At 29.0% G+C, this 16,179-nt stretch overlaps 1 protein-coding gene across 1 annotated transcript in view; it reads right to left on the bottom strand.

Annotated features, from left to right (window-relative positions):
- Positions 1-7,219: 7,219 nt before the first annotated feature.
- The window catches only part of LOC123296761 (transcription factor AP-4), a 66,778-nt gene continuing 57,818 nt past the window's right edge, over positions 7,220-16,179 (bottom strand). The window contains exon 3 of the mRNA XM_044878411.1: positions 7,220-8,991. Coding sequence (XP_044734346.1) covers positions 8,035-8,991 — 957 coding nt within the window. The 3' untranslated portion in view covers positions 7,220-8,034. The remainder of the gene's footprint in view (positions 8,992-16,179) is intronic.

The raw sequence follows: 16,179 nt of genomic DNA, 5'->3' as shown, positions 1-16,179 counted from the left end.
CGTATTTGTATAAACATCTGTGTCTAATCAAGAAACATAATAATATTAATTTAAAAAAAAAAGCAATTAAACATTACATATCACGATCCATTATCATTAATTTTGAAGTACAGAATTTTGGAATTCATGGATTTAATACTTTCTCAATAACGAGGATATAGAATTTTATGTTTTATTCTGGTAGTTCTTATGCCAAGCGTAATCATTTCATAATGGCTAGAAACTTTGTGTGGCTGTATAGTCAGAGTCGAGTCAAAGGGTCCAAAGTAATTTAGCAGCAAGCTTAGCAAATTATATTAGAAGTTAATTAAATACAAAATGTCATTTTATTCCACATCTGGAAAATTGAAGTGTTCAAAGAACATCTCTCGCAGTTTTTTCGAGAGTCAGACAAAATAATTTTTCCGTTTCTATTTTTCTTTGCGTTTCTACGGTTCTTATCATGCATCTACGAGATAGAAATTTTTTATTTTTTTATTGTCGTAGAGATGCTTTATTACCGATCGCGCACGGCTTTTCCGAGGCAGCTATTTTTATATTGTCGGGCAGTGTGCAAAAAATTTCATAAAAATTTGCGATTTGAACCTCTGGCGGATTCCCTGCCAGTCATTCAAGTCGAGAAAATAAATGGCGAATTTGCGATTTTTTCATGGTTTTATCGCAAAGTTTTCGCCGGATTTAACCTCAGCTAACCTTTTTTTCCTTTTTTTAGCGCTACAACCCCCTATTTTTAGTTTTTTTATTTAAAATCTTTCTCCGTCTTTTTTTTTTTTTTTTGCAAAAAACCGGCTTTTCGCAACTTTTTGATTTTTTTTAAATAACTTAATATCTCCGATTTTTCCCAAATATTTCATAAAAAATTACTATTTTGTCCTAATTATCGGGTCAAAAAATCGGGCGGGTTAATATTTTTCAATACTGAGATATTTTCCAAGTTTTAAAGAATGATTTTGACAACAGTCTTTCTAATTTCGAACCATTATGACATGACAAGGCAAATATTACGCGTGGTGCAAGATCTATTTTTGTGTGAAATTTTGTGTGAGTTTCAATTTATTGAAAATTAAAAGAAAAAAACTATTTTTCTTTGGTTCTAAATTTTTTTATTATTATTCGAAATATAAACTCATGGAATGCAAAAATTTCTTAAGTAGTATTATATAAACAAAAATAAAAGGTTTTGCATTTTTAAAAATGTGATAGAATTTTTCACTCAAATTAAACAACTTGTGTGATGCCTACAATGATATCAAATCAAATCTATGCGATCGAGAATAGAAAACCTTTTAATTCATGATAAATTTTCAATAAATTGATTCCACTTTGAAATAAATTATTCCAAAATTCTGTACTACCCATCGATATTCTTCATCTTTCTTCACAAACAGTACTTTACACATAAATGTAAGAGAGAGAGAATTTACGATACAATATTTTTCCGATAATTTTCATTTACAATTTTTCTTTTTTTTCTCCAAATTTTTCTCGAATTAATTTTTAAAAATACAATCACAGTATTAAATGGAAACCAATGTTTTCTTTTTTTACAAAAATTTTATTTTTAATTGGAATCGTTTTACCTTTTTTTGTGAACAACCAATTTTTGATAATTTTTTTTTTTTTTTTTTTTTTGAAATATATTTTTTACTGGCCTCCAAAAAAAGAATTTTTTCTATCAGAAAAAATCACTAAAACTAAATTTTTTTTTTTATTATTCTTAATTTTCACTCTCAACTTCAATTTAACACACTTTTCTAACTATAATATCTCTAGCAATCTCATGAAACACATCTCAAATATCCATTTTTCTAAATTTCCAGTCAAAAATATATAGTAGAAAAACCAGGAAAGTCCTCAGTTTACTACAACCTGTACAAAAAGGAAATTAAATAATTTCATACAAAAAAAAAACCACACACTTCATTTTATTTAAATAAATTCGATATCATAAAAAAATTGAAAATTTACATATTTTCATTCGAAATTTTGCAATAAAATTAATTATTTGGTTTTCAAATTCGTCTCGTTGAAATTGTTCCTCGTAAATTTTTTATGAGATGAATGCGATTTTAAGGGATTAATTTAATCGAGATCCTTAACTTTTTAAGGGGTCATTAACAAAGCTTTTCAAGTTCGAAATATGTCTAACGTTTAAAATTTTCCTCTACTTTTCCTTAAATTTCTAAATTTATCTTAACCCTTCAGAACGATTACTTCAGTCGATAAAAAAAATCGCGATTCGGATGGCTTCGATATACTTCGGCTATCCCCGTAGATACACACTGTGTTTCCAATGACAGATGGCTCTTGGCGCTTGCGCAATAGTGTGAGATTTTCTCTCATTACAAAAGTAAGCAGTCTGACGAGTCAAAATGGAGTAAAAATGGTAAATGTGTAAAATCAAAACCTTCCTACTTTTCTTTCGTGGTCTACGTTGTGAATAACCCCTTAAAGTCTTATTAAATGGGCCGTGACGCGTCTTAGACTTTTATTCGAGGTAAAATTTTCGATTTATATTTGTACGCAAAAACTTTTTTCAAGTAATTAAATATATTTAATTTTATTGCAAAGAATTCATGGTCTATGGTTTTTTTTTTTTCTTTTTAAATAATAGTCCAAATTGTTTCTATTTACTGGAATGCCCTCTATGATTTTTTTTTTACTTTCAAATTTATAAATTTTTCCGTATCTCTTTTTATTTGAAACCAAATCTCTCTAGATCCCAAAATCTGTTTGCTTATTTTTCCCACTCTGTGTATGTATGTATATGTATGTATGCATGTATGTTTGTGTAGGTACAAGAATTAAAAATTTCGTTGGCCTATAAATATGAAGTACATACACTAAACTGCATAGAAAGTGAAACAAAAATAATTATAAAATCAACTTTTATTGATAAATTTTCATCACATAATACTCTCTAAAAAAACATAACAGAGAGTAACACGGGCCATGTGTCAGGCCACTATACTTTTCTTTTTACAAATAGTCTTGAATTTCTTCTATTTCTATAATAACATTTCGAGCTTTAGAGTAAATTGGAGAAGCGTATCTTCAAGTTTTCATCTTTGCCCTTAAAATAAGAAAAAGAAAGTGTCGCATTTGTATCTTTTAACTTGTTATTCAACGTTCTATGCTGTTCAGTATATCAAAAATTTGTTGCTTATTTGAAGAGTTTTTTGTTCATCAAATACCACACGTTAAGTGTTTTCTTTTAACTAATAAAAACTATAATTTAATATATTATATAAAAAAAAGTGATTTCGAACAAGGACATATTTTGACATTTTCACAAAATTTTCATCAAATACATTCACATTAATATACATAAATGTTTGTATTTTATTTAATTATTTAATATTAAATATCAATTAATTTAATTTTTTTTATAATATATTTGGCACAAAACAGACGTTCATCTTCAAATATAATTTTTTTTTCAAGTTTTTTCTTTTTCATTATTTTTAAATAACAGAGAATTTTTTTTCTTTACACAATGAACAGACTTTTAAAATTTTTTTATTTACATAGATTTATTTTAAAAATTAATTTATTTTTATATTTGAAAAATAATCTTAAGCATTCATCTTTTTGAGTTGAAAATATGTAACGGTTATGTCTTTCGAAATGATTCATGACCTTTACCTTTGCGTTAACTTTCATGAAAAAAAAAACACCTGGATTCAAAAAATTCGGGCGTTTATTATTTTTTCAGGCAATGAATAATAAAGCAACATTTCCAAGGTTATTCGATGAAATTAAAATATAAGAGATTCTATTTGCCACCCTTCTGTCTCTTTAAAATCTTATTAGCATGCTATTTAACGTAAATTGAACTAATTTTCCACTTGCTTTAGTTTTCTTTCCAATTTAACCGTAACATATTGTAAATTTTGTACTTGCGCAAAAGGAAATTTCTATTAATTTCTCATACATATTTAAGTAGTAATATTTTTGTTTTTCATTAATTTAGGCAACAAGCATTTATGTTTTCTTTTTTCCCATTTTCGTCATTTTTTTTCGCCAGTTTACTTTAAAATAACATTCATTTAAGAAAACCAACAACTTTATCTTACACTGTGATACAATCAAGACATGATTATCCGGACTTTCAATAACTAGTCTAAGAAACGCTATAATTTGATTGATTAATAAACACGCCTATGATAAAGCTTGTCTATCGAAAAGTGGCCATGGCTTTTTTTAATTAAATTAATTTGAATCAATTTTTTGAATGAACGGTGTTTTGCAAACAAGCTTATACCTTTTATTTTCGTAAATAAACTATCTTTCTCCTGATACAAATTTCGATTGGTGAGCAAATCGGTGTAGATCTGTATGAACAGATAAGTCGATATAGGTAACTACACTGTTCTGTTAACCAATCGAAATTGGTACCAGAATAAAGAAAATATTATAGGTGTGTTTTTAAATCAATAAAATTTCTTAAAAAATATTTCTCGGCTGGTTATCAGATGAGTGAAGGTCGACCTTATACCGTCTCCCATACCATACCTATCGGATTACCTACCGCGAATAATATTGAAGATATTTTGGCAAAACTCATTCAAATTTTAAAAATAACATCTTACTCAAAACTGCTCCAATTAGTCTGATTAATCAAGTCTTTATTGTAATTTAACTTTCTATTAATAACATAAACAAATCGATTAATTAATGAATCTTTGATTAATTAATAAATAAGCAACTTAAAAAAAAATTTAATTTTTTTTTTTTTGTTGAATACGTATACCAAATGTTCTAGTTGCAATTAATTAATTAATTGCAACCAATTAATTCTATTATATATATATTATATTTAATTATTAATTATATTTTTGTTTATATTTACAAATATTATTATTATTGTTAATTAAACATGCGCAGTTTCAATTTTTAAAAAGAAAACAATGTATAAAAATTATACAAATTAATTTTTAGGCCAACATAATAACAAAAAAAAATAGTTTGGATGTGTATATGTATGCTTGTATATTTGTTACTTTATAAAGATCCGGCTCGAAGGGCCATTTTTATTTTTATTATAGGGATGATTTTTTCTGTGTCGATGTCGAACCGGCTTTTTTTTTTTTTATTTATCTTCATCATAACATATTTTAAAGAGTGAAACTTCATTTAGAAAAAATTTTATATTTATCATGAAATTAACCGAATGATAGACGATTATCATTTGTAATCGAAAACTAAAAAACCCACCGTGTTCTAGACTACATATTAAAAACCTTTTACAATTACCTAGAAATTTTCCTAATAGTTTAGCTGTTAACTTATTCGAGGCAACTTGCTTATCTTAATTTACACCTAAAATCTAAACTAGCTTTCAACAAAATAACACATTTCCTAAAAATTGTTCGAATTAATGAGCCTACACTTTCATTTGTGACAGTATTCACCCTATTACCTAAAACTTTCCACAGCCAATTCCTTCGAATTACCTAAATTTTCTAGTGATTCTTTTCAACAAAACAATTTACATATAATACTTTTTCATCGTTGGCCCCCTTACTTATCTTACGTTATTTTCCCGCGAATAATTTCAATTTTTTACGTGTCGTCTATCATTCGTTCAATTCCTTATCAGTTTCGGTTCATTCTACCATAAGTCAATCAAAGTTTCACTTCAGATGCAAAAAAATCGGTATACTAAGTATAAAATAATATTAAATGATACTCCAAGCAAATAAGACGTTATGAATTAAATTCCGAAACGAGCAATGTGTCAACGTAAAGGTGTATCAACAGGGCCTATAAATTTTGTATATACAGAGGAATATTTTCACCCAAGTTGCCTAAGAATCTTCAAAGATTCCACAAATTTTTACAAACGTATATGCGCTGCAATAAGGGTTTAAAATAAACCTTGTTGTGGGTTTTATTGAGAAGATATACACAGTTTGGAATTTGTATATCATATATGTTATAAAATTGCCTATACAAAATAAAAAGAACGTAAATTACTGTTGATATTTTGTTTCACTTATATATTATTTATATTGGGTAGCCAAATATATATAATTTGCAAGGTGCTGCAAGTACGAATTCCTAGGGTAAAAAATCTAGAACTTAACGTTGATAAACTACTCGTTACTGGATTTAAGTTCCCAGATAACTAATTTGTTTGGAGTAAGAAAAGAAAAAAGAAAATCAACATAAAAACAAAGATGAGAGAAAAATAAACAACTTTTCTTTTTCTATCTTTTGAATATTTTGTTTGTAAATTTCGATAACTACATAATATTTTTAATGTATATATATATAGTTTTTTTTTTTAAATTATATATATATATATTTATATATATATATATATATATATATATATATATATATATATATATATATATATATATATATATATATATATATATATATATATATATATATACAAAAAGGAACAAAAACACTTGCGACTCTTAATAGCTATATATTTTTTAAATTTTAAATTATATATTTTTCATATTTTTTGTATTAGTCATACATATGTATTCCAAAAATGCTCATTGACTTATCCGAAATCGCCGTTTTGATTTATTCAATAACATTATAAATATAGGGGTGTTCTATTTTCGATGTGTTACCAATTTGACGTTTTGTACTAAAATGTCCTGTATTTTGATATGTGGCCAGTACTACCATTTCGTGTTAACGAAAATGACAAAGTATTTTATATTTGCTCGGTTTGATGATCCAATAATCAAAGGTCAAAGGTCTGCGCTAATTATTCTCTAAACATAGATGATCATAAATTGAATATGATTGATACCATTCAAGAGCTAAGTGTGGAAATTAATTATACGAAATTTTGTTAATTAAAATGTCATATTTGTTTACCAGGATGTTTTAACTCGCCACTAGTTCACAATGCATGACATTCTATGGCACAAAAAACCAAAATGGCGTCATATTTAAACATAAGATCGTAAAAAGAACAGTCTTTATATTCAGATCCGGCTCGAAGAATTAGTTTTGATACTACCAATAAGTATAGTAACTTCACTTTAATCAAAACGACGACTTTTGGCACTCGTATTTCCGAGTTCCTCAAGTTATTCGAAACCAATTTAGCACACGTAAAGCAGTGTAATAATAAATTAGTACGATATTTCTATATCACACACGTTAAACAGAAGGAATACATACATAAAAACTAAAAATTTTTTTGTAATGTTTTGTAACAAAATAATAAAAAAACGTTTTTTTTTTTTCAATATTGGTAATGTCGTAATAATTAATTAATAAACTCGTCGTCAATCGTAACGTCAAAAAAAACTGTCTCTATCTCAGCGCCACAAACACCTATTAAATGAGGCGTGTCAACTATTTAGCAGCAATATAACATCATCTTCAGCAGTTGAATGTCCTTCAAAAATTATGAATATCCTCCGACGACACACAAATCAAAATATATTTTTTTTTTTGGCTACACTATATTTTTTTTGTCTACATATTCGAAATTCTAGCTACTGTATAATATTTTTTTATATAAACAATTCGCAATAGAATAATATTATAATCTATGAACAATATAGAATTTTCTCTCCAGAAGTCTGAATTTAGGTAGTTTAATCGAGATTAGAAATAAGAAAGATTTTTGTGGAGACTTTCATTTTGATGTATCGAAGATATATTTCGAAATATCTTAGTTTTTGACATGAATTTTTTCCCCATGTTTTCCTTAGAAATAAATTTCGATTTGTTTAACTCAGTGGTGGTTTGGAAAGGATTTTTTTTTGAAGGAAACTATATCGCCAACGTTAAAAAAATCGTGCTTCACATTTGAAGAACTATTCAGAACATCAAAAATAAAAGTCTCCACAGTCGGATTGTTGTCTAATTTTTGCAGGAACAGAAAATTCTACTATGTCACATAATTTTTGGCTAATTTGATTTTGTGTTTTGGATTTACTGTTGTCAAAAAGGCAAGATAATTGGATTATTCTCGATTGTATTTCTTTTTTTCTGCTGTTGAAGATGATTTGTCACTTTTGGAGCTGGTGCATGCTGTATTACCTCTGATCACGAATGTGACTTCACAACAATAACACCAGGTCGAGTTTGCTGTTGCTGTTGAACAGTAGGATGAAACTGTAAATATGGATTGAGTAGTCGTTGTGTGATTTCTTTTGGTTTTGTTGTCAATGCAAGCGGTACTTCTTGTGTAGCTGCTGTTGAAGGTGTTGCTCCTCTCACCGTTGACACAACTGTTGTACTCCGTTGTTTTGTATCATCGAATATTTCACCTTCCAGATGGCGTATTGCTTCGACAATAGTCTCTAAATTTTGTCGTGAAGTATTTGCATGTACATAGAGATGTGTTTGTGATGATGATGTGATCTCCTCAGGACAAGATGGCGTTGGGGAGGGAGGCGGTAAACGCTCAACTTCTACTTTTGGTTCAGCTTTAATAGCCGCCTCGAGTGCACTGGGTAAACGTTGTTGCAATTGTGGACTCGGTGATCGTGACATTATTTGTGGTGACGATTCAACTGTTTGTGTTTGTGCAACTGGTGGAACTGATTCCATGCTAACAACTTCCATATCATCTGGTAGGGAAACTATCACTGCATTATCGCCGTTAGTTTGATATACTTGTGATGAGTAAACAACTTGTGATTCGAGAGCACGCAATTCCTCTTCTAGAAGTATACGCATGCGTCGTTCACGCTCTAATTGTGCACGTACTTCCATTAATTCAATATTTGCGTTTGTTTGTACAACTGAAATGCCAACAGGTTCTGGAGACATTGTATCGATACCTTCATCCGCTGACTCAGAGATTACTGTGGTTGATATTGTGGTCATAGTTGGTGGTGTCGAGGATGATGTATTCTCGTGTTTACGTTTCTTTGTTGGTATTTCGTTACCTTCATGTTGATTCACTAAACGTTTTAGTTGAGAATTTTGGGAAAGTAGTCGTGTTTTTTCTTGTTCCAATGAATAAATATATTCGGCCGTTTGTTGCAAAATTGCAGCCTAGAACAAAAGAGAAAAAAATTTATGAAATTTTATATTTAAAATTTAAAATAAAAATTAAAGGGGTTTCATGATGGGGCTATTTTCTTCTGTACTTCAAAGGCCAAAAAGTCAAAATGCTCCCAATGAAAAATCAAAACCTCTGTATAAATTAGCTATAAAAAGAATATTCGAGTGTGGATCTAAAAGGGAATCTACGGGGGATCAAGTTCCTCCACACCTTTCCTTCAAACTGAATAAAAATCTTTATAAAATATAGTTTTCCACGTAAATCATACATTGAAATGAAAGAGGACCATTAGTATCGTCACCATTCATCCCGTCTGTCTGTGGCATCGTAGCGTCTAAACGGATGAACCGATTTTGATTTTTGTTGTTTCGTTGGAAAGGTAATTTAATTTAATAAAGAGTGTTCTTAGTTATGTTTGCGAGTTTAGGGTTCCGGGTTAAAGTGCGAGTATTGGGTTCCGTACCCGAGACAATTGAAAAATAGGCGATGATCTTCAAAATCGATTCAGTTTGGAGAAGACTTTAAGGAAGAAGGTAATTTAATAGAGAGTGTTCTTAGATATGTTTTAAGTGCAAGCTTAAGGTTCTGTATCCGAAAAATTTGTCGGGAATTTTTTTAATTTTGTAAATTTTACTTGTTTCGATACTTCCTCCCGTTCTATAGAAAAGGTTTTATAATGGAAAAGGTTTTAAAAATCATTGTAGATGATTTTTAATTGAATTTAATGTTTTATGACGGTGAGTGTTTTTTCAAAAAAGATAATTAGAAAGATGTTTGGGTGGGAAATGTTGCATACTAAGGGGGGACTTGGATAAAAATTGAAGATGACAGTAATTAAGAGATTACGCAGTAGGTTAAGGGAAACGCTTCGCACTATTGGTGTCAGATTAGAATTGTGAATTTCTGTCAAAAGACCTTAGTAAGACCAATAAAAACTAATTTATGCCCTTATGAATTAAGGACCTGAAAGTATCGCATTTTTGTTAGGTATTAATCAAAGATTATAAGATAGAGGAGAAAGCTCCCATTACTGGCAATATTAAAAAAGAGTATAAGAGTTTCAATGCCTCTATTAATTGAGTCTAGTCATAAATACTCTTCACCTCCATAATTTTGTTTAAAAAAAATTCTGTTAGCATTGCGTAATTTCGATCTAAGGACCTCTGGATTATAAGCCTAACAGCAAACATCCACTTCCCTGTGTAATAATATCGTAATAACATGTGCTGCTTCGATTGTATTTACAAGACCCAAATATCAGATGGCAGTCGTACCTGTATACGCAAGCTTCTTCTCTATATTGAACTCTTTGGTATAAATAATAAAGGAAAAAAAATTGTTACATTAATTTTTAAAATGAAGTATAGAGGTCAGCACCACAATGATTAGAAATGCATTTTACAATGAACGTTATGAATGCAGTTTGTACGTTTCTGTTCAAGTTGATGCGAGTAATATTGATTTTACGTTATGCAGCCGTTTTAGTTGTATTTGTATATTTGTATTTATGTTTATATACACATATAAACTGACTGACAAATGCATATCGTCATCCTGAACAACAGTCAGTTCTCACAACTACTATAAGCTGGTGATGGTGTGTGATAAAGCTCAGATCCAAACAGTAAGCACTGAGCACACTACGTGTATCCTAGTAATTATTCATTTATAGTCAATAGCTTGTGTGATAGTTCCCTCTGCAGCTCTGCAACCACTACCAGTTTGTTATTTAATAGTAAAGTCAGCTGTTGGCGTGATACATATATGTCTTGTATGTGTAAAATCATTGAAATTTCAAATTATTGTTACAATTTATAGGCATTTTAACTGTTTAAGCATGTTCTTAGCATGGTCAGTACGAAATTAAGACTTTTTGTTAGATTTCCATTTCCAAATTGTAAAAAACCGAACCATTGTAACGTCATGTTCGTCCGTTCCTATAGAATTTAACAAGTATGAAATGTATTGGCAATAGAATTGCCAACTCAAATTTCTGAGAAGTAGATAGATAAATCAAAAAGCGGAGAGATAGTGGAATTAAACAGGGAATCGGACTCAATTTTCTTTTAATCACTTCGGATGAAGAATTCTCATTTTACGAATACAAAAGTGAAGTTAGTTTATAAAAATCTTTACTGGTATGCCAAGATATAAACTTTTTAAATTCCTAATTAAACAAAGAGAAAGATACCCACTAGTGACGTCAAACGTGAGTATCGCCAAAGAGAATACATATAAAAATTTTGGTTCGATAAAAGGAAACGGGCCAACCTTTGAATGCAATCTTTGATTGCTTATAACTTCTTCGCTTTAATCAATTTTAATTTCACTTTAAAAATTTGTCATGGTATTAATTTTAGTTTTACATTTTTATGGATAATATGGCCAATTTAACATCAGGATTATCTCCTACTAAACTTATAATATCGTTGAATCACAATAGCACAACAAAATTAAGTAAGAAAATCATGGTAATCAAGAAAAAAGTTTTGTATCTTTGAAATTTTCCACAGTTGTTTATTAGGTTGTAAAAACTTCGTGCCAAAAAAATCTGTTTCTCAGGGGGGGGGGGGCGGGGGGAGGAGGCTAACCGACCACTAGTTAGTAACTGTTCTAGTCATCGAGAGCAGAATTGTTTTTAAAACAAGCCACGAGTTAAGATTTACATATTTCTTCTTAAAACTCAAGGTTCAGTAGTTTTGGAGAACAGCCGAAGAGAATGACCACTTACTGTTTAATTCTATATTTCCCTGTTTAACCAAGTCTGAGGCTTTGAAAGACAAATGACAGGCCCAAGAGTAGCAACATAAATAACTTTACCGTTTTTTCATAAATTAACGAAACTTTTAAAAAGACGTGATAAGAAATTTTGCTACAATTTTAGATTAAAAAAAAGAGTACTGTTCATTTGGTAACAAGTTTTTATGCCATCAATAATATTTGCATAAATGAATAATAAAATAAATTATTGTTTTGATAAAAAAAAAAAAATGTTAATGTTTATATCACTAATCTATAATTAATTTAAAAATATTTTAATATCAGTAAAGTGGTTTGATGTGCAGAAAAGTGTTCTAATAATAAACTACCACATGAATAATTCCATAGAATATTGACATTGTTTAGCCTTGACCACAATATTTATTTATATTTATATTTTCAAAAATCAAAAAAGCACATCTATTTTATCTACAAATTAAAAACTGATGTTTTTTTAAATTCATTCTATATAAAAATACAGAGTGCAACTTTAAGAATTCATTCCAATATATTCCAAAATAAAGGAAATTTTCAAAAAATTTTATTTTCAGTTTTAAACCGGAAATGGACAAAATTATGATTTTAAAATATTCTTCTATACACACATTTCCCGACATTATTGTTTTCTAAAAGAGTTTTTGTGTTCAACATATTATATTGGCATACATAACTATGATTGTGACAAAAATTCCCTGATTGTTTTTGAAGTCTCATAATTCCTATATATTATAAATGTGAAAGTAAGGTAGCTTGTTTGTATGTGGCACTGTCACGCAAAAACGACTAAAGGGATTTGATAGAAACTCTATAATGATGTAGCTCATAAAACAGAACACATAATTTATTAAGACATTTAAGACAAAAATTTATTAAATTTAGTCTGACATTTCACTACACCATCTATGAACATCATTTGGAACCATAAATATTTGTATAATTTTTCCCTAAAGAAATTCGAAGTGGATCTCGATCAAAAAGAGAAAGTCCCATTACCCCATTGAAGAAATATATGTAATTTCAATAAAAAAAAAAAAACCGAAACCGGATATGAATTCATTATATATTTTTCGTAATGTACTTCAAATCAATTGTTTGTTTTTCTATTTTAATTATTTAAAATAAATATATTTATTAAAATTTTCTTAATTCAATAAAAAAAAACTAAACAATGAAAAAAAGTTTTACTAAATATGTAGGTTATAGGTTAAAATATTTTTGTTAAATGTTTCTCATAACCTCTCTTTCTAAGCTGTTCTGTGCCACCGTGCCCCGTCCTTAGTCTATCTATCGTATAACCGACAGCTGATAGACAACATGATATCAGGTGTATCATGAACAAATGTATGGATGTCTATTCAATTCATATTGTATGCATTTATGTTATGTATAGTTTATTCATAAATATCGACTAAAATTCTTTAGAACTTAATCATACATATCTCATATTACCTCTAGTGTTGCCCCCATTGTTGATTAATATGATTTTCTGGGTTTTTCAGTATAGGAAGTTATTGTAATGGGTCTGATGGACTATGGGATTTTAACGAATAAGATGACAGCGCACGAGTAAAAAAAATGATAACCAAACCTGTTAGACTATGTGGTAATCTTACATTTCAATAAAAGTGTTTTTATGTTCAATTTTTTTAGTCAACAACTAATCAGATTAATTTTTCATGTAATTTTGAATGTATTATACATACTAAATAAATAAAAACGTATACAAATTAGAATTATTTTTTTTCTCTATTTAAATAAAATAATGTTGTTTGAATGTTGTGTATGTCTTGATTCCTCCCAACTCTATTCCTACGAACAAATACAAGAATAATAAAATAAAATCTCCGTCTCAGTCATACAATATATCTATTTATAGCCTACTATTATATTGGAATGTGGTTATTTGATACTTCATATTTGTACTGTAGTAGTAAAGTAATGCTTGCTTGCTATGCTAGTAAGTAAAGTAACACGACTACACTATTCTATAGTACGATTTATTAACTCTTTGAATGTATGGAATGCAATGCATTCATACTTAACTTACTGACTTACCGAGTCAATATACGCTGCGCTGGCTAACTGACTTGAGTGCCTACTTTAAATATCTATTAAGAATTATCAATGTATTACTTGAAAATATTTAAACTATTTAAAAATATTATCTGACTATTGCAAAATATTCTCACATTCCTTTAAAGGTAGTTTTGATCGTAAAGCCCACTTTTCTTAAGGCGGTATTCTGGTCTAGAAATTTGAAAAAAATTGCAAAAGTTTAGACTCTTCAGAATATGTCCAAACGGATTTGTCAAAATTATAATTATTTTTAGAGATACAGTAGATCAAAATCGGTCGAGCATAGATCATCACACAATAAACGGCAGATATTGCCGTAAAATTTAAGGACTGGTTCTTTACAGGAATTCCAGTTAAAGAAGGTCCAATTTATGGATCCAGGAACGCCGGTTAATTCAAAGTGAGTATATTAAATTTTATTATCCAAGTTACTCTGCCGGAATTGTTTCTCAAACTTAAAACGTGTTTTTCTCAAAACTACTTATCTCGACGTGAATGATGGAATTTGATAAAGGAATAAGGAAGGGTAGGACAGAAAATATTCTTGGTATAGTAATAATATATAAGATCGATATTTTACAACTGTATTGAATGTAAAATTAATTGACTGCAACGTATTGCTCGAAATAAATAAATAATTATCAATTTTTGTTGAAACCATCAAATAAATTATCAACTCGAAATTTATTTGAATATTTATTTAATCGATAAAATAAATAACTTTTTCGTTATTAATAAATCGACTACAAGTTATTAAAATATATATGAGGTATTAATAATTAATTTAAAGTAAACCCCAAATTTAAACATTCAATATTGATTAAATGGAAAATTAATTAGTTTTTGAATAAAAAATATAATACGTATATTCCCTCTTTGCGTTTCGCCTCGTTTTGTACATTTTGACTAGGTACGATTTCTATCGTATCATGATGATAGTTAGGCAAAATTTATTACATATCTGTTAGTGTTATTCAGTGAAGTAAAATATACAATTTAATTTTTTGTTTATTTAGGGTCATCGTCCTTTTATTTAGAACTTGAATACTTGTGGCTATAGTCTTGAGCAGACGGCGTATTTAAGCCTTTATTAATATACAAGGTGAGCCATTTTAATAATCTTTAATGGCTAATTGCTCGTTTTGAAGTTAACCAATAAATAATAACTTGAACACACATTATGGAGTTTGATGGCGAGCATCATGTTCTGACAACAGGTTGGACCTAGTTCTTCGGGTTGCTTTAATAGAGAATTTAGATTCTAAAAGGCAAGAGATAGAATTACACTTTTTTCGAAAAACATTAGCTTTCGGAGGAAACCGACTGAAAAATATGTCATTATTGCATTTAATCGAAAGAAAATAAGCTTAAAGTTTAGCGATAATTGTAGGCCCAGCAGTTAGCGGATTTTCTTTCGATTAATTATAATAATGATATATTTTTAAATCGCATTTCGTACGAAAGGTGACTTTCGAAAAAATGGTTTAACTGAAAAATGTTAGTTTTTTTATGAGCATTTCTAACTTAAGTTAAGCTAACATATCCATAATATGGACACGATAAAGAATTAGAATACTATATTCGTTGCGTGGGCATTTTAACGTGGAAATGGAAAGCGACTGACCGGTCGTAACGATGAAGGTCGAAGATGTGATGATATTTATTATTAGTTCCGTTGCATCAAAATACATTTTTATTAAATTGTGTCCACAGCTCTCTATTAAAAACAAATACTTGACAAATATAAATGAAATATTGTCCTTAACTCTCTACACACATATTTCACTCTACTCTCGTGTCAAGAGTATTGGCTGGGATGAGTTAGCTACTTTTTGATACAAAAAAAAATTCAATGGAATGAAAACAAAACAAAAACCTCGTGAGCAACAGTGCTCCATCACTAAAGTCATATTTCCCCCAAAAGTAAGGAACCTAGTAATCAGAAAATAGATTTTCTTAGGAATTCAATAAAATTGAAATATACGATTAACAAAAATACTCTGTAATTAATAAAAAAAAAAGCAAATTTTGTCACCGTCTATGGAATGAGATATTACCAATCAAAATGTGAATAATTAACGCTAGAAGTATACCGAGTATAAACAAGTGAAAACAAACAATTTACTGAGTTAATTGTTGAAATAACAAGTAACAGTGTTGAATACGCAACCGTTTCTTTTTTTTTATGTCATGAAAGTAAAGAATGGTAGCCAGTCTTAGATAGAAAAACATGCATACATGTCACACACACACATAAATGATATTCTCATATAATACATACTATATAATTTGCGCCTAATTTGTACCCTCATGGGTAAACAGTGATCTTTACAAAAAAATTT

This window comes from Chrysoperla carnea, chromosome 3 (genome assembly GCF_905475395.1).
Source record: "Chrysoperla carnea chromosome 3, inChrCarn1.1, whole genome shotgun sequence".
In the NCBI taxonomy this organism is placed as follows: domain Eukaryota; kingdom Metazoa; phylum Arthropoda; class Insecta; order Neuroptera; family Chrysopidae; genus Chrysoperla; species Chrysoperla carnea.
Note: the sequence above shows the minus strand (reverse complement) of the source record. Positions and strands in the feature narration are given on the sequence as shown.